At 36.5% G+C, this 19,286-nt stretch overlaps 1 protein-coding gene across 10 annotated transcripts in view; it reads right to left on the bottom strand.

Moving 5' to 3' along the window:
* The window catches only part of NOL4 (nucleolar protein 4), a 361,044-nt gene that overhangs the window by 164,556 nt on the left and 177,202 nt on the right, over positions 1 to 19,286 (bottom strand). For all 10 annotated transcript variants that reach the window (XM_044774554.2, XM_044774556.2, XM_044774560.2 and 7 more), the window contains one exon: positions 4,721 to 5,004. In XM_044774554.2, coding sequence (XP_044630489.1) covers positions 4,721 to 5,004 — 284 coding nt within the window. The remainder of the gene's footprint in view (positions 1 to 4,720; positions 5,005 to 19,286) is intronic.

Below are 19,286 nucleotides of genomic sequence, written 5' to 3'. Positions count from 1 at the left end.
ACACATTAACCCTCAAACAATAATCACCCTCCCACCACAGTTATTACTTGAAACATTATTCTTTTGGGAGATTGATTCAGAATATTTTACCATATTAAGTAAAATGCAGCTGGGTCACATAAATACCAAAAGAAAAAGAGAAAACCAAAAAGAAAAAAATTAATGATACAGTATTTTTATGTATTTCCCTCCATTAGAGTTCTAGTTTTACTTTTATTCTCACTTATAAATAATTTTAAACATATTCATGCCCCGATTTATGTCTCCTTGGCTTTTTAAAAAATATATAACTATTCCCTTAACACTTCTTCATGAGTTTTTTCATGAGAATTTTTCCAAGCTCTTAGTCAATACTTCTACTTTTCTTCTGAAAGTAATGTTACTAGTTGTCCTCTAAAAATATGACTATCTGGAAGTAGAAAATAAATAGCACCTAAACCCTTTCAATGCAATATATTTATTCTTTAGATTGGTTAATATGATTCCCTGCTAATCTAGTGAGTGAATTTGCATAATAATAAGCAATTAGTAAATGACATAGTCCGGCTCAGCTATTCTTTTAAGCATTTCTATTCACTGTTCAGTTTTTAAAATGCCTTATCATCATTTTTGTTTGATATTATTCATAATAAATGTGAAATAGGTCAATGTTAAACACACAGGAATCTAAGCTTCTCAAAGATACTATATAATTAAGCTTTTATATTCCTCCAAGGTAGAACAGAGGCTAGCCTCAAAAATACTGGAAGAAGAAATTGGTTAGGAGTGTCATTTTATAAATTTGCACAGAAGTGATGGAACATTTCTGAGGATTACAAAAGGTAGACATTGAACAGATGAGTGTTAAACCTTTAATATGAAGTTCACCTGATAGCCTTGGGGTAAAGCAAGTATAGATCCAAAGCCAAGAACCCTAGAGCGCTGAGCATGTGGATTCAGATTGCAAGAAGAATCCCTGAATCAAAATTCCAGACACAGTCTTCCTCACAATTAAAATAATTCCGCAGTCCGACCCAGCCTCTGCAACTGTCTCCCATCCAATGCCCCACTAACTCTGCTAATTCTTCTGCCGTGCGTTTTGAACCCAATGCTTAGTACGACCTCTCCTAACCATCCTTCAAGTTTAAACCTATGTCACTTCATTGAAGGACCACTCCACTTAACCACTTCTATCAATTTGGAAATGCCCTACACTTTGGCTTTTAAAATATCTCCCTTCCTCATCTGTTGCCGTCATTTTCTCCTTCTGTTCTTTTTCCTCCACAAACTCCTTTTATGCCTCTTGTTCCTGATTGGCCAGTATTCTGAGGATGATATATTTTGACTTTCTTCTCTCCTCAGTCCAGGTTCTGAGGTGATCTTAACAACCACAACAGCTTAAATAGCACATTTTCTCTGAAATCTTTCAAATGTCTAACTCTCCAACCTGGATGTTTCTTTTCAGCTGACATATATGCCCCCAATGCCTATTAAACATATCCAATGAATATTGCATAGGCACCATAAACTTGACATGTCAAAGCCTGCTTCTTCAAACGTTTCTCATTCTGAATCTTGGTAAATGGAATCACCATCCACTCAGGCAGCCAAGACAAAAATCCTAGACTCATTCTAGAATGTTCTTCTCTGCTTCACTTTTCACATTTGATAAAACTTTATTTCTTGAAAATATTTGAGAAACTACTATGAACCAGATATTAAGCCAGGTCCTGGACATACAGCAGTAGGTAAGGTAGACATCATTCTTACACTCATAGAATTTATATCCCAGTGGGATGTATAGTGCGAAAGAGGCTATTCATATTGCAGTCTATGTGAAAGACATTCCTAGAAGTTTGGCAACATACAACCTATGGAACTATATATGGTGGTCCCACAAATACACAGTCAAAAGAACAAACGTAACACATTCATTATTTTTTAACTATATTTATGTATTATTTTCTTCCTAGATTGCAACAATAACTCTCTAACCAGTTTTCTTTCTTTCCTAGTCCCTATCCTGTTCATCCACCACAATGCTGCCAGAATAATGTTTCTAAAATTCCATGCCCACAACAACCTTATCAGGCTAAGTTCTATGGGATCCAAAGTCCTTAAAATGGCCTGCAAAGCTTTTATGGACGGAACCTCTTTAAACTCCATTCCTCCACATGTATTCTCTGTTGTGGCCATGTGAAGCTCCTTGCAAATCTCCGTGCCAAGTATGCTCTTTCATAGCTCTATGCCTCAAAATGTGCTCTACCATAAATAATCCTCCTCATCTGAATAAGCTCTACTTGCCCTTCACATACAGTGCTGGCATCAGTCTCACTATAAAGTCTTCCTTAAGAATCAGCAGAGTCCCATAGGTGTCCCACCCCTGTTCTCTCATCTCACCCTGCCATATGCCCATCATATTACTCATGGAATCACAAATTCACCTCTCTTTCCTGTTTAACTATAAGCTTTTAAGGGGCAGGGACCCTGCTTTGCTCATTTCCATATTTTTGCTTCCTACAACAGTGCCTTGCCTGTAGGAATCTCTCAGTAAATATTTGGTGAATAAATTAATTGGTAGCAGTGTATTTTGCATAATGATAGCAGGTTCTTCCTCAAACACTATGTTATGAAGTCATAATTAGCTCCAAATAGACAATGGTTCCCTACCCTATGAGACCAACTCACCTTCCCCATCTGCATTCCAAGTCCTTCACAATGTCTAAAAGGAGACTTTCTTCTGAAAAAATGGTAATCTTACATTTCCTTCAAAGTTCAAGACTCACTTCCTCTAGGAAGCCCTCTTTATTATTTCAATAGAAATAGTATTTTCTTACTTTGAACTCTCAGTGTTTTAACCCAGGAATAGATACTTGCCTATACTTTCACTAAGAAACTTTTCTATGTATATGTTCCCTCTTTACCAAAACTATTTATCAAGTCATGAATAAGGACTCTTCTCTCTTTGAGTTGTCTCTGCTGTCTACCTATTGGTGCAAGTGAAACAGGTATTTAATATGTCCTTTTGAAGGAATGAATAGAGTCCCTCTGGATTCCGCTCTCAACGTGCTACCACAACTGTTCTCACAAACTTAATTATTTCCTATCTCCCTCTTATTTGATATCTCAGCATTGTCCATCAGAGCTAACCATTCCCGCCTTCTTGAAAGGTGGACTTGATTTAGCTTGCATACACTATACACTTCTGACTTTTTTTCTGCCTCTCTGGTTAGTTCTCTGTTGGCTGTGGGAGCTGTTCTTCCATTACTAAACCACTAAACTTTCAGTTCCTCAGGGGTATCTCCTTATCCCCGGGTCCATTTCTCATCTTAATCATCACAGGCAGCTCAAAAATCTGTGCTTTTTATATCTCCATTTTAATTGAGGTAGAAAAGTAACTTCATTCGGTTTAATGTAAGCAAGAAGGCGTTTTAATGAGCATAGTTCCTATAGTAATATTGAACAAAGGGATAAAGAAAAGAACAAACCACTGGATAATTTTACAAAAATATTCAACAGATACATGGCATATAAAGGACATTTCATGATTAGGTTTTATAAAGACGGGATTATGTGGATGGCAGGAAAACTTAAGGGTTATTTTGTTCCATGAAATGTAACACAGTGATTCAGATCATGTTAGTGAATATAAAATCATTTGTGTATGTATGGTTTGGCTTTAAACCAATGAAGAGAATATTTGCGCACTTACTACAGCAAAAGTTGTGGCAGCCTCCCTCAGGCAGAAGTGCTTAAGTGTCTGATAATGTCTAGTGACTTGCTTAAAAGAGGATAAAACAACACACCCTCAGGCAAGCAAGAGGATTTAAATAGAGCCAATTTAGGGAGCATAGTGCCTCAGAAATTAATACAGATTAAGACATTTTGCTTTCAGGATCTATATCAAAAGACCAGTTCTACAACCCTAACTTAGAAGTAGGGCAGGGGAGGCTGTCAAAATGTATATTCCATAAAGATCCTCATATGTTCAAAAGTATACCTTCAAAAATTATAGCATAAAGTCACCAGCATGAGGTCTTTCAAACTGGTAGAAATGTAAGGTTTATTTTTAAACATAAATCAATTGGGAATGGGGAGGATTATGATTTAGTCTAACATAAAGAATTTAGAAACTTAGATAATATGTCTGCAAAGCATTTCTGTCTTTTGTATCATACAGTTTATGATAAATTACTGGTTCAAGTAGTTATTTAATCTATACGTTTCATCTAGAACACTCACATGTTTCTCCTACGTATGTGGAATAAATTGCTGACCGAAGTCCCCAGGTCTCTAAAGCAAACTCGAGAATTTAATTGAAATTTTATTGCTACATACACCTATCCAATCTAGGAGAAACTAGATAGTGATCTTTACACAGTCCAAAATTATGTTCTGAGAGCTAAACTTTCACATCTGAGCTCCACAAACTCCCAGACACAGATCCATAAGAAGATTACATAAAAGAGAAACACTAAATCAAGTAATTCCATGGAGAAAATGACACGGACAGCTTCTCCTGAGACATGACCCATTTTGCTCACTGTTATTCCTGAAATTTATTCTGTTTATATTATATGGACACACAATATCTGTGGTTATGTTTCTTGGTAATGTATTATTGGGATTTGTTTAAAATATTTTTAGTGATGATAACATTCATCTCTCCTATGAATATGTATTTCTTTGTGACTTTCATGATCAACTTAAATATTCTCTGAAAACTGTGATGTGACCTTACCTTGCTTCCATTTTCTCTCGCCTCTCGTTCCATCTTGAGGTCCGAAATTAGAAGATTCTTATATTTGTTTTTTCCATTACTGCTGTGGTCATCTATTCTGTATTCCGAAGTTAGCTGTGCTGAGAGGGGACTGTCACTCAGGTTCAGTGGCTGCTCGTCCTGCTCCAGCTCAGTTTTGCCATCACCATTGGAGTCCCCCATCTCCCTGCTGTGTGTTCCCCCTGAAGCAAGTGAGCTGTGCCCCAGAGTCTCATTGCCATTAAAGCTCTCTGCAGCGGAATCATCTGTCAGAAAGAAAAATTTATATTTTGATTTACTAATATACTATTCAGTTTCTACTTCAACTAGCACTTATTGAGCTCTTATTATGTGCTTGGCATTGTGCTAACCAATGTTACATTTAATGTATAATTTACCCTTAGCAATAAACTTGTGAAGCAGCCATTGTTATTTTTAATCTAGTAAGCACATTTAGACACAAGAAGAAGTAAAATAAAATAAGAAAAAGATAAAATAGAGAAACAGTTCAATCCCAAACACCATATCAAAGAAAAGTAAACTTAAACAAAGAGAATAAGGTAATTGTCCATTATTTTGCAAATAGTTTTTGTTTTTCCAGTGAAAATATCCAGAGTTGGTGAAAATTCTCTGATAAAAGCATCAGCTACCCTGTTAGCGGGGTATACATTGGTACAAGTTTTATGAGTGTTTAATAGGCATCTAAAACATTAAAAGTTCTCATAAGCTTTGCTCTAATCATTACACTCCTGTGACTTTTAAGCCTAAGGAGCTGAATCACTGTGTCCATCTCTGTGTAGGTAAAAAGACATTTATGCCAGTGTTGTCTATAATAGCAAAAATTTAGAAATGCCATAAATTACTAAAAATAGAAGATTGGCTTAATATATGTTGGAATGATTAGAATATTATGAAGTTATTCAATACTTCATTTCAAAGATATAGGGAAATGTGAGTCACAAAATATTAAGTGGAAAAAGCTAGCTACAAAAGGGTGTGGTCAATATGACCACAGTTTTGTAAAAAGAAAATGCATAAACACAGAGGGAAAAGGCTGAAAAGAGGAGCTGGCCCCATGGCCAAATGGTTAAGTTGACACACTCTGCTTTGGTGGTCTGGGGTTCACCAGCTCATATCCTGGGCATGGACCTCTACACTGCTCATGAAGCTAGGCTGTGGTGGCATCCCACATAGAAGAACTAGAAGGATTTACAACTAGGATATACAACTATGTACTGGGACTTTGGGGAGAAACAAAAAGAGGAAGATTGGCAACAGATGTTAGCTCAGGGCCAATTCCTAGAAAAAAAAACAACTGAAAAGATGTAGTCTAAAGTGTGAATATTCGTTTCTTCTAAACTGTGTGGCACTGGATTTTTTAACATTCTTTATTATCTACTATATGTAACTTATAATACATGATAAAATGCATAATTTATATTATAAAATATTGTATATTCTATAAAATATACAATTTATGATATATAATTTAAAAAATATATAATTTTTCTAACAACAAAAATGACATGACTATAGAAAAAAAGAAATAAAACAGGGAAGAAGAAGAAGCAGAGTTAAGCAAAATTTTCTGGCTTTAAAATACATGTTTATTTAGACAAAAGGATATTAATGACAATTTACTGAGAGCAAGAAACAAAGTTTACTATAAAACAATAAAAGTCTATTTCTCTTAATTTCCTCTTTACATATATGAAAAGGATTTGACATTAATTTTACAGGATAATTATGGACAAAGGTATTAAATTGTTTCCTTAATGGAGGGCTATTGATGAAACCACACAAATATGAATCAGCTAGAATAATAATATTCAGTATTTGTGATTTTTTGTGAATTCTGAATATTCTCAAGTCTATTTTCTTTTCATAGGGTGCAATGAAATATTTAATGCCTTCTAATCAATTACATTTATGGAAGTAATGTTTAAATTCTGAAGAAGTACTATAACTCACCCATTCATTCATTTATTCAACAGATGTTTATTGAGGGCCTATTCTTGGCCAAAAGGGGTTAAATGTTTGGCCTATAGAGATTCTGCCTTTAATGAGTTGACAGATAATTAAGAGACAGAAAAATAAACATGCAACTACAATGTAGAGCAAAAAAGGTTATGATCCAAAACAAGAGATACAGACATCGAAGAAGGTTTCCTAAAAAATGTGGCATGTAAGCTGAATTTTAAAAGACTAGTAAGCTTTAACCACGTGAAGAAGTTGGGGGAGATCGTTCCCCACCTGGAGATGAGCTGGTACAAAGTCACAGAGGAAAGAATACTCAGGGCACACGAGAAGTAAGATTAGAGCGGTGAGAGCAAAAGAGAGAGTGAATAAGGAAATCTAGAAAGGGAGGAAGAGAATGCATTGGGAAGTGTTTTGTGTATCAAAGAGCTGGGATTTTTACCTTGACAGGAAATAGGATCAATTTTAAATTATTAGTGGGAAGGAAAGTGAAGAAAACCATCTTTTAAAGAGATAAATCTGACTCTGATGAGAAGAATGAAATGCAGGTGGCAAAATCGAAATTAGGGAGACCAGTTAAGAGATCTAGAAGTCATCTGAGTTAGCACTGTTGAAAGCCCGAACGAAAGCAGTGGCAGTGCAGAAAAAGAGAATAGAAAAATCATAAGAAAAGAACAGGAAACACTCAGAGTGGGATAGACAAGAGCCCAGGGAAATGCTCAGATCTCTCGTTCCAGTAAAAAATGAAAACAAAGCCATTAGTTTAATTTTCAGTAAAATGATATTTTTATACAGATTTCTAAAACTATTTTGTGAACAAGGTAAAATGTGTTCAAATGGCAAGATTCTACTATTAAATTAGTCGTTTTACACACCTGTTCAAGAAAAGACTTCAAGTGAAGAGAAAAAATCCATAAGAGAATTTAGCAAACAGGCCATAAATAATACAACATAGTACTTTCCATAGCTATTGAGAAATCAAAACATTCTTTCAACAATGAAATATGTAGGGCTTTTGAAATACAGAATTAGGGGAATGATTTATGTAAGTAATTTGGAAAATGGTGCCTGGTATTTTATTCTAAGTCAAATCCTTATGCTAAAGTATGAAAGGTCATTTCTGATCATTTAAGTTATTTCTTTCCACGACAGTCCAAAGAAAAGCATAATGGACATACTCAAGTCCAAATATTTAATTCATGAAGAAAAATGTGATTTAACATTTGTGTACTAGAATCATGTTTTTAAAAAAATACTAAACATTTCATGTAAGAAAATTTTATGAATATGTTAAAAGAATGAATAACTCTAAAGATTTATTACATTTTAAAACCCAATCTACGTTAGCATAAAACAAATCCAATACCTATTATAGTTAAACATTAAACATGCTATATCTATTTCTTTAATCTGAAGTCATCATACATAGTTAGTAAATAGTGTACCATTTATTCACTTTTCAGGTAAGATAAACATTATCATTTATCAGGAGAATCTTTAATAAAAGTCATGTATTTATAATTTCGGCACACAGTATAAACAATAAGGGAGAAAATATTTTTAGATGGAGTAGTTCACTCCAGATGTTACCAAGGTAACTAAATTCAACAGCTTTACATATTTCATTCCTGAGTAAATCAATATGTTTTATGAAGATCAAATGAATGATTTACTTGTTTATATAAAATATACGTTTCACATTTTAGTATTTAAACGGTAAAAAACCCAATAATGTCACATGCCACTATTTTATAATTCGAAATTTAAAACAGTTTTGATGTCTATATTAGAAAAATTCAATACAAAGAAGTGAGCAGACATTGAGAGTAAATTAACCATTTTTTATCATCTAGCTTCTTGTAACTGTTAACGGTTTTTATTCTCTCATAAAGATACTTTTTCAGAATTTAAAACCCAAATCTCAGACTCCTATTTATCGTAACCAATTCACACCAGTTTATTGCTTTCAAGGGGAACCTGCTTCCTTACCCAACAGAGTTTGCTCCATTCTGAGTGGCTGCTGGCGTGTGGGTACCGAGCTGCTACACAGAAGGTGTAGTGTTAAGATCTGTAGGTATGGCCTTTAGGTTCACAGGCCAGAGCGATGGTGCTTCTCTCAAGTGTCAGCCCGGGTACGATAGCATTGGAACCAAAGACTCTGTATTTGAGTCCCAAGGAAAAACAGCACCTGGAGCTTTGGAAATTAAGAGTGCCCAGGGTACCTAGCAACAGAGGAGAATGTGGAATGTGATGACAGGTAGTGTGGAATCTACTGACAGCAGGAGGGCAGTTGGACTTTTGGGTTGCATTTGTTCTGAGGTTAATTGATGGGATGGGTTTAGTGTGGTGGAGAGGGCCATCCAAATTAGCTTTGCTTCAACTCTTGTCTATAAGGTATAGTAACACTAACCGTAGTGGCAGACTAGCCAGTTTCTTCTTTCTCCTTCCCCACTCCCCATTCCCTCCATCAGTTAGTACAGACTCTAGAAATACCATTTGTTTAAATTAATTCTAACGTCCCCACCAGCATTTCGTGTGAAGTAGTTTCATCGGCACCACATTCAATGATTAATTCTCTCTATATAAAGAGAATTAACCTATACCAGTATGTATGATGTATGCGTGTGGGGGTTTTAAGTATACACACACATATGTATATCTATATCCTTCTCTCTATATAAATATATGTGATGTGTATATATATCTGAAATCGCCCAAAGCACCTGACCTACTTTCTTATTCAGCTACTTTCAGTAGCTCTTCATTATGGCCTTTAGACCAAGTGCCTTGGGCAAAATGAATAGGAAAAAATATGTATCATCCTCGTTTTAAGATTAGTACTTGGAAATTTAGTGCTAAAATCCAGGTCAGATGCTTATAAGGTCCAAAAAGCTTTTTATTGTTTTCCCCAAAATGCACCACAGTCCTCCACTTCCGGTCCCTTGATGCCTCCTTAGGAAACTTCCCTTTCATATCTCACCATAAAACTAACTTTTAAATCCAAAATAAACATGTAAATAACTTTGCGCCAAAAGATTAGTATCTTAATATTCAAAAGAATAGAAATTTTTTTTTAACATCCTTCAAAATTTATCTGCAAAGTAGAGTTTCGGTGTGAATCCCATTTATCAGTTTATCCCACCTGCTCTCTGCTCTGTGTCTTCTCCCAGCTTAGGGTCCCCTATAAAAAGTAGAAGCTTATGCACTGCTGGATTATACCTTACATCTTACACCGTAGCTCCCTCTACTCTACCACACAAGGCAGCAATCTCGTCTAAACTGATCCTGTCCGTCCCCAAGCGCAACTCTGACTCATTGCTGCCTTTATCACCCTTTTGCCCATCTGTATTTGCCACCTAGAAATTCCTTTCTCATTTTTCATATTTCCCTTCTTCAGACACTTCTGACGACCTTCTCATTCTTTGATTTCAATTTTAATTCAGCTCTATAATAGTTTTCGAAACTTAAGTAAACAGCCCTATTCTGTTTTCTCTTTAGTGTTCTTACAGGTAAAACTTTAATTGGTGATTACAAAGTCCTGCACTTCCAAGTCCTCCACACTGCCAAAACCTGCGAAAAAATACACAATCAAAAATGCAGTCTTCTATTTTTGTTTGCACTTGCAAAACATAATCTGGATTACATACTACTTACTAATGCTATCTGAAACAGGTACAAAAGAATGAAGCTACACTTTGAAGTGAAAACTTTCACACCAAGGAGAAGCATACTGACATAAATAAATGCATGTGTGTGTGTGGGGAAGTATGCGTGACTACTGCTAAAAACTTAAAGGGCATTGATTTTAAACAACAAAACTGATTTTATTGAGTGTAAGAAAGTAACAAGGGGATTCAGTTTTTCACAAATTAATTCTACAGAAGGGTGTTACCCTTGTTGGGTAGCTTCCAATTCAGCCTTTGCCATTAGAAAATGGGCTCTAATTTAAGGAGTAGTATAGAGAAAGAACAGAGATAAGCTGGATATTTTAAAGCATATAACTAAAGCTCAGAACAATTATTAAATAAAACTAACTCTGAGCTATCAATGAGGAGGTATACTCTTTATGTTATTTTGTTTAAAAATTTTAACCAAATATCTGTCGTGCGCTGGACACTCTTCTTGGCACTGTGAGTCCATAGAGACTCCATATGGAATTTGTTCTTAACTTAGACTACAACAAAAGAATTACAATGCAGGGTAGAAACTATCCCATGTGAGTTTCACGTAAGGCACAATGAATAAACAAGGTTCTTCAGAGAAAGAAGTCACCTATAAAACTCTGGGGATAAGGACGGTATCAGGGAATGCCTTTTACAAGAGGTGCAACTTGAAGAAGGTGAGACATATGTATGATTGTGATGGTGGAGGTGATTCCAGTTTAGAAGTGTGTACAGTAGCCACCCCCCAATCTATGATTTCACTTTCCATGGTTTCAGTCACTCACAGTCAACCACAGTCCAAAAATATTAAATAGAAAATTTCAGACATAAACAATTCAGAAGTTTTAAATTGTGTGCGCTGTTCTGAGTAGCATGATAAAACCTCACACCCTCCTGCTCTGTCCCACCTGGGATGTGAATCAACACGTTGTCCAGCGTATCCACTACCCACCTTTTAGTCACTTAGTAGCCATCTTGGTTATCTGATTGACTGTTTTGGTATCACAGTGCTTCTGTTCAAGTAACTCTTATTTTACTTAATAAAGGCCCCAAAGAGTAGTGATGCTGGCAACTCAGATATGCCAAGAGAATCCATGAAGTGCTTCCTTTAAGTGAAAAGGTGAAAGTTCTCCACTTAATAAGGAAAGAAAAAACAATCGTATGCTGGGGTTGCTAACATCTATGGTAACTTTTATTAGAACATATTGTTATAGTTGTCATATTTCATTATTAGTTATTGTTGTTAATCTCTTACTGTGCTAATTTATAAATTAGACTTTATCATAGGTATGTACGCATAGGAAAAAACACAGTAACATATAGGGTGCAGTACTATCTGTGGTTTCAGGCATCCACTGGGGGTCCTGCAATATATCTTCCTTGGATAAAGAAAAAGCAGCAAAGGCAGGAGAGAGTAGGAAGAGGACAGGAAATTGAGCACATTCTACATACAAAGACAAGGGATTGTATATTTTAGAGAGTTGTGGATATTTTACTGTATATCCTTTTTCTGGATCACTTATGAAATCATTAATTGTTCTCCCAGGGCAGTTTCTTGGAGCAGCCCACTGATTACGTGACTCCGGTCTGAGAAAAGTCTATCTCTGTTCCTACCTCTGAGCTATAGTCAACTGACTGACAACAAAACTTTCTCCCGATTCTAACATGACTCATTTTTTAAAATGGCCATTAATGTAATAATTTATCAATGGTTTCTTAATTGCCTAAGTAAATCACAAACTACTACTTTCATGCTTACCAATTAGCTTGTTTAGGGTTTCAAAGCACTAGATATTTTATAGAAACGATATACACTAACATTTTGATATTCTTAAAACATGATTTGAAAATATCAGGCTGGCCCCGTGGCCGAGTGGTTAAGTTCACACACTCCACTGCAGGTGGCCCAGTGTTTCATTGGTTCAAATCCTGGGTGCGGACATGGCACTGCTCATCAAACCATGCTGAGGCAGCATCCCATATGCCGCAACTAGAAGGACCCACAATGAAGAATGTACACCTATGTACCAGGGGGCTTTGGGGAGAAAAATGAAAATAATAAAATCTTTTAAAAAACAAAAGAAAATAGTGATTTTTTTTTGTTGATGAAATCAAGTTATTGTGAATACCAAGTTTTACTGCCTACATTCATAATACACTGAAATGTTAAATTTCAGTTAGAGGTAAGAGATAATTATATATGTATGTATATACACATCCAAGCACATATATATACCTAACTTATGATTTACACAAAGCTGACATTATATATATAAATTAATTGATAAATAAGACAATGTCATAGATAATATAATACACTCATGCAGCTGTGTGAAGCACTCACATATTGGCAAGTCACTCATGAAGCTATTTACTGCGACAACCAGTTAAAACCAAAACAGTTAATACTGTAGGTTTTTTTATGTTCTGTCTTATACAGGGGGCAGTATATACAATAACATCTCATTAAATTTAAAGTGAATCTAAGGCAATCATTATACAGCAGTTCAGTATTTTTAAAGAAAGTTGACAGCTAACCTCTGGAGAATAATGTCCCAGAAAACACATTTAATGGGCAATAGAAACAAGAAACAATGTCATATAGTATTATAATAAAGTCATTCTATTAGAAAATGATTTGAAAATTTATAGAATCAAAGGCTCAGGGATTTATCATGAATTATCTTAAACTGATAACTAAGGTAAATGCAAAGGTCACAGATTTGGGGTAAATCCTTCTGAAAAGAAATGTTCTAATTGAAGCTAAAATTAATGTGATCCAAAAGGAGTGTCCCCTAACTTGGCAGTTAGCCAAACAACTCAAGAGGTTTTTTGCCTTGCCAATAATAATTCAGGAAATACTTCATTCTGAAAAGTTGAAAAGAAATGAAAAAAAGAAGACTCAACTATAACAAGCTTTTTGTTTGAAACAAGTGTCATGGAGCAGGGTAGACCTTGGGTATCTTCAAATTTATCCCTGCAGCAAACATTGTTGGGGTGGCTATCCATCTCACAGAAGCCTCCTTCTCTGGGAATTGCTCTTGGTTCACAGCAATAAGTTACCAGCAGCCATGCTTCCATTCTGCCTGTTAACCTTTTCGATGGCCTGTTTTGGACTCTGATTCTTTCACTTACTTGAACAAATCAGCCATTGTTCTGCCTAATGCATTTTTCTGAATTCCTGTCTAACCAGACCACAAGTCATTTACTTTCACTCACTGTCATGTCCCAGGATCATATTAGTTCTCTAGTTCTGTATCCCAATCTAGGTGACAGGGACTTTAACTACCAAACCATATTCTGCTAGACACCACCGTGGTTCCACATATGATGAAAACATACTAAAAGCTGACGGGAGCAAAAATGGTATAATCATGTCTACCTTGGTAAGACATGTGATGATAAGGGATAGAAGACAACTCTAAAATAAAGGGGCCTGCATTCTCAGTGAGGAAGAACCTAGTTTTATGGAACATATCTATATACCCACTCCAAAGTGAAGGATAACTCTTAAAACTTGACCTCTTTACCAGTAAGAAGAAGGCATATAGCCTAGTAGGTTTTATCTGGTTTATATTACAGTGACAGTGGTTTTTCCACTTGACCTTCTTGAAGACAGAGTAGATCAGATGGTAGTCTAGGTATCTGGAGTAGACGAGGATTGTGTATGGAGCCTGGGGTGATCCCCAACAGAAGAATTTTTGTCAGTACAATTAAGATTTCAGTGTAAGGTTCTGCATTCTTCCTTGAATAACAATTCTTGACTCTTTACTGGTTGGTCATCACGGACTGAGTACACCTGTCCATTAAACGTTATATTTAGACATGCTCAGTAGTCCTCCTTCATGAAGTGGAAGTGCTATGTGTAGAAAGGAGTCTGTTCAGGCCCCAATGGTGTATGAGCAGGTTGTTCAAAACTTGCTACACAACAGTTGCTTCTTTAATCTCTCTCTACTGTCTTAAAAGAAGCTCTTTATGAAAAATTGATTGAGAATGAAAACTTTCAGCTTGGTTTCCATGATTCTGTGAAACTCTGCAGTGGTATGGTTGCTTTCATGGATAGGCCAAAATGGAGAAGGAAATCCACTAAATGGACAGGACTTTGAGCAGTAAGTCTGGTTGTATATTCTCCGTAGAAAAAGTCTAAGGTTATTTTTTACACCATTTATTTGGCAACAGCCATGTGGTATAGAAACTTAAAACGGGACAGTTTGGAGGATTTTTTAACAGAAGCTGGAAGAAGGATGATATTGATAGATCTCTCATAATAGTCTAAAGGCTTAAAAAATATTCATATCAATGTGAATGTCCATCAAAAAGCCAGTAATATAGAAGGTGATCTTAAAAATCAGGTGTACAGTGTGACTTTTCCTGCAGATATCAATCATCATACCTGTCAAACCCAGGTTCGCTCAGTGGGTCATGAACAGCCTGGCAATCAAAGCAGGAGTGGAGGATCTACATAGGCAAGAACTGGGGGCTTCATTCACCACGTTGATCTGAATACCCAGTTTGCCAACAAAGTGCCCAATCTGAAGATGTCGATAAAGTACAGAACTATAACAAGCTTGCCAACTTCTCTACGGCAGAGCAATTCTATTGGACGCCTTTAGTTAGAGGGGATAGTTACTTGTCCTCAGTAGAATGGACGTTTATTTTTGACTTGGTTTCTTGCTTGTTTTTTTTTGTTGAGGAAGATTAGCCCTGAGCTAACATTTGTTGCCAATCCTCCTCTTTTCTTTTGGTGAGGAAGATTGGCCCTGAGCTCACATCTGTGCCAATCATCCTCCACTTTTTTATATGTGGGTCGCTACCTCAGCATGGCTAAGGAGTGGTATGGGTCCACGCCCAGGATCTGAATCTGCGAACCTGGGCTGGCTGCCAGAGCAGAGCATACCAAACTCAACCACTATGCCACCAGGTCAGCCCCCAATTTCTTGCATTTTTTGACTTGCATTTCTTGCCCGTTCTTCCTCCAACACCACCACATGTGAATCGCAGAATGTTTTATATACTACCCTTTCCCCCCCACACAACATTAGTTTTAATCAAAGAAATCATATCATATAGTAGAAGAAAAGAAGCAGTTGGGAGATTTTCCTTTGAGTTATTGCTCTTATTTTCCATTCCATCACTGACAAACTATAGACCTTATGAAATAATGGAATGAAATATCAAAAACTCAACTACCGTGCCACTGAGAGATAGTAGGCTCAGCCTCACTCGAGCCTGAGGGGCTGCCTTTCAGGATGTGATATATGCTCTAAACCAGTTACTGATACTTGGGGCTGCCTCTATCTTAGTCACAATGTCAGTCTGGAAACAAGGTTTTCCGGAGGTGGAAGTGGCGCTTCTCACAATTCTTGTCTACAAGTGTAGGTTCTGTTGGCCTATAAGAGAGACACTTCCAAGAAATGAGATAGATGACTGACCATTTCACACCACATAGGCCACTATGGGAATAGATAACAAGAAAGGCTATGTGTTGCCTGTAATCACTGACCCTGAGGACTGAGGAAATGAAAGATGTCTGAAAACCAAAATGGGTTGGGATGTGGACCTGCAGGAGCACGTGAAGCATTCTCAGTCTACTCTGCAGAAAGCAAAATATTGTCAAGGCAATCCTTGGAAGCAGAGACAAAACCTCCTTCCCTGACATGACACTTCACCTGGCCAAAACCCTGAGTGGTTTAATTGCTAGTTAAAGATAAGGAAATCTGGAATGAGTAGTGGAGCTGGTTAGTCACAAATACTAGCTATGGCTTTGCAACCAGATGCAGAAACTAGGAGTATAGTATTTATCTGGGGTTTTTTTCATTTGTTGTCAAGTATCTGAAGATTAAAAACACATTCCTCATTTCCTTAAGTTTAGTTTCCACTATTGTATATAGGGTGCGGTGGTAGTAGATAAATATACTAACTAGTCTGTTAATTGAATAATTTCAATTGTTACAGAACTAAAAGAAGAATGAACATCGCCTGGTGGTCTGGCCTCAGAAAAGTGGAGCTCCTCGATGTCATCTCCGGGAGCAATAGCTGAACATGACTTAGACTTAGTGCCATGTGGGGAAAAGTGAGGTTGTAGGTAGCTTATGTGGAACAGGTGGTAAGTATTCCGTAGAATTATCTTTGGATGTATGAAAAAGTTGTGTGATGTCTGATAGTGTGGCGGGTGTGTGTGTGTTTTAGCAGCCAAATCATGCTATGTACTCAGCACCCATAGGGATGGAGACTTAGTGCACACAATCCCCTCCCAACATACAGATATAGGTTCCAGAAAGCATAATTTCTTCCTACTTTGGGAAAATTTGGAGCTGTGGGACAGAGAAAAAGAGTCATCAGAACTAGGTCTTTTTATGTTTACCTCTAGAAAGAAAGTATAAAAATTACTGTCACTGGAGTTCCCATCATTTTTCTAAAATTGGGGCAGCCTTTAGTTCTCACCTTTCCAGGTTATTGGGCAACCAATTCCTTTATGAATTCTGTGAGAAACTCTAGTGCCTCTCCAACACATTCCCATTTTTTGTGTTGTTTTCACTTAATTTAGCCAAAGACAATTTTTTAACTTAAAAAAGTAACTTTAACTAATGCATCATATTTGTTTTACTTTAGAAAAAACTGAGAAACAGAAATGTTAAGCGACTTGACTATGTCCAGTTAAAAATATAACTTATGTGTTGAAGGTATTTGAAACAATATAATAAAATATAGTCAAAAAACTAGGGGATGCTTAACCTGAAAAAAAGAACACTTTCAGTGATTAGAGAGAGAGAGATAATTGAATCAAACACTTGAAGATTTTAATATGTTTTTATTACCCGTCAGAAGATCAAAGATTAGAAGTTACAGAGAATCAATTTTTTGTACCATATGTGGGAAACCATTCTGACAAAATTATCAAAAGATCAAATAAGTTTCTCCATCTCTAGAGGTATTTAAGTTTGAAATGTAAGCTATTGGAAGGCAAGTGCCAGTTCTCATTCTTTTATTGATTTGTGATTGGCACTTGGTGAATATTCAATAACTATCTTTTGAAATGGACAATCACAGGAGGTCACAATCACCTATTTAGTGTCTGTTTAAAAAAAATAGCCTGTGAGACTTTTTATGCCTATATCCATGTTTTTAACTATTTATCGTATGTCTTACTGCATTAGACACTGTGGTAGGAAGAATCTAAAAGTGCCCCAGCACCTGTAAATATGCTGAGATATTACTCTCATGATTACGGCATATTATGTGGTACAGAGGATCTCTAATAGGAAGATTATCTGGGTGGGCATGATCTAATCATGTGAGCACTTAAAAGCACAGAGTTCTCTCTTTCTGGTGGTGGCCGAAGAGGAAGTCAGAGAGATTCAAAACACAAAGGATTTTTAGTGTGCCATTGATGGCTTGAAGATGCAGTAGGTCACATAAGAAGGAACAGAGGCAGTCTTAAGGAGCTGACAGAGGCCCCACTGACAGCTGGCAAGGGAACAGGACCTCAATCTTGCAACCATGAGGAACTAAACTCTGCCAAACAATTCGAATAAGATCAGAAGTGGATTCTTTCCAACAGTCTCTAGATAAGAGGCTAGACAGGCTGACACCTTGATTTTGGCATTGTGATACCCCGAGCACAGAACACAGTTAAGACTGCCTGGACTTCTGACCTACAGAACTGTTAAATATGGGTGTTGTTTTAAGCTGTTAAATTTGTGAGAATTTTTTACACAACAATATAAAATGGAAAAGGTGTCTTAGGATAGGTAATACCACTCAAAATTATTCAAGCATATTTCAAATGATAGGTGTGTATCAGTGTTCTCAAACTTCAATTGTTTCAGAATGTCCTGGACAAAATTAAAAATACAGATCCACTTGGGCACTAAAAACCTCTAATCCAACAAAACCCAGAAATCTTGGTTTAATTTATCCTGGTCGGGGGCAGGGATTCTAGAACATTTCTCATACAGGAGTTTTGATGCTACAGGTGGGAAATTAATGTGGATGATATCCAACAACTAGCTGGTTGAATACGCAATGGCAGGAGGCAACTGCTGATACCAAGAGAATTAAATAATGCTGACAGCTCTCAAATACGAGTTCAGTAAGGCTTAATCTTAGGAGATTTTAATCCCATTTAATAAATCTCTAGGAAATTTTCAGAAAAAGAAGTCAGCAAGCCAAATATCCTCTCCCTTGATCAAAACTAATAACCAAGAGCCAGTGTGGCCCTGCTTTTTAGATAACTCATGAAAGTATATGATATTGCCCAAAGAGCATATGTAAATATGTACTGAAGAGCTAAAGATGTTATCTCAGGGAAAAGGATCACCTTGATTACCTTGATTAACGAACTCCTAGAAAGGTCTTTATGGAGGTCAAGAGTATATTTTCAAAATCAAGAATCTTTACCCTGCCCATTAAGCAGAGATGCGTACCATCTATGTGGTCACATGTGCTATCGTTATTGGTTTTACTCATATGGTAGGTAAAGAGTATCATTCTAGGAAAAATTGTCAAAATCTTCATAGTTTGTCCTCTGGGTCCCTCATATTCTCTTTCCTGTCTTCATGGCAAATCCTCCAGCTATTTGTGTGCACACTGGCTTTCTGTAAGTGATTTTACTGAGGAATAGATTGATGGATTGATTGATTGATTATCCTTTGACTGAAATTCTCCCACAGAAAAATGTTACTTCAGCTAGGCACTTGTAATTTAAACCTTTTATCTCTAATTGTGGAATGAAAGGCTTTTTCTCTTGGTATTTTCAGCCATTAGCAAGCATGTGAAGAAGAATATTGTGTTTTGGGAGTGTGTGTAGAGGGAGAAATCCTGCAATCATATTAGACCTATTTAATTCCCAGGTTTTTAGAGGAACTTAGAGGCTAATAATTAGAGTGCACGCTCCATGATGTTTTTCC

The sequence above is a fragment of the Equus asinus genome, chromosome 7, assembly GCF_041296235.1.
Source record: "Equus asinus isolate D_3611 breed Donkey chromosome 7, EquAss-T2T_v2, whole genome shotgun sequence".
Lineage (NCBI taxonomy): Eukaryota > Metazoa > Chordata > Mammalia > Perissodactyla > Equidae > Equus > Equus asinus.
The sequence above is the reverse complement of the archived record's forward strand: the minus strand, read 5'-3'. Positions and strand labels throughout refer to the sequence as shown.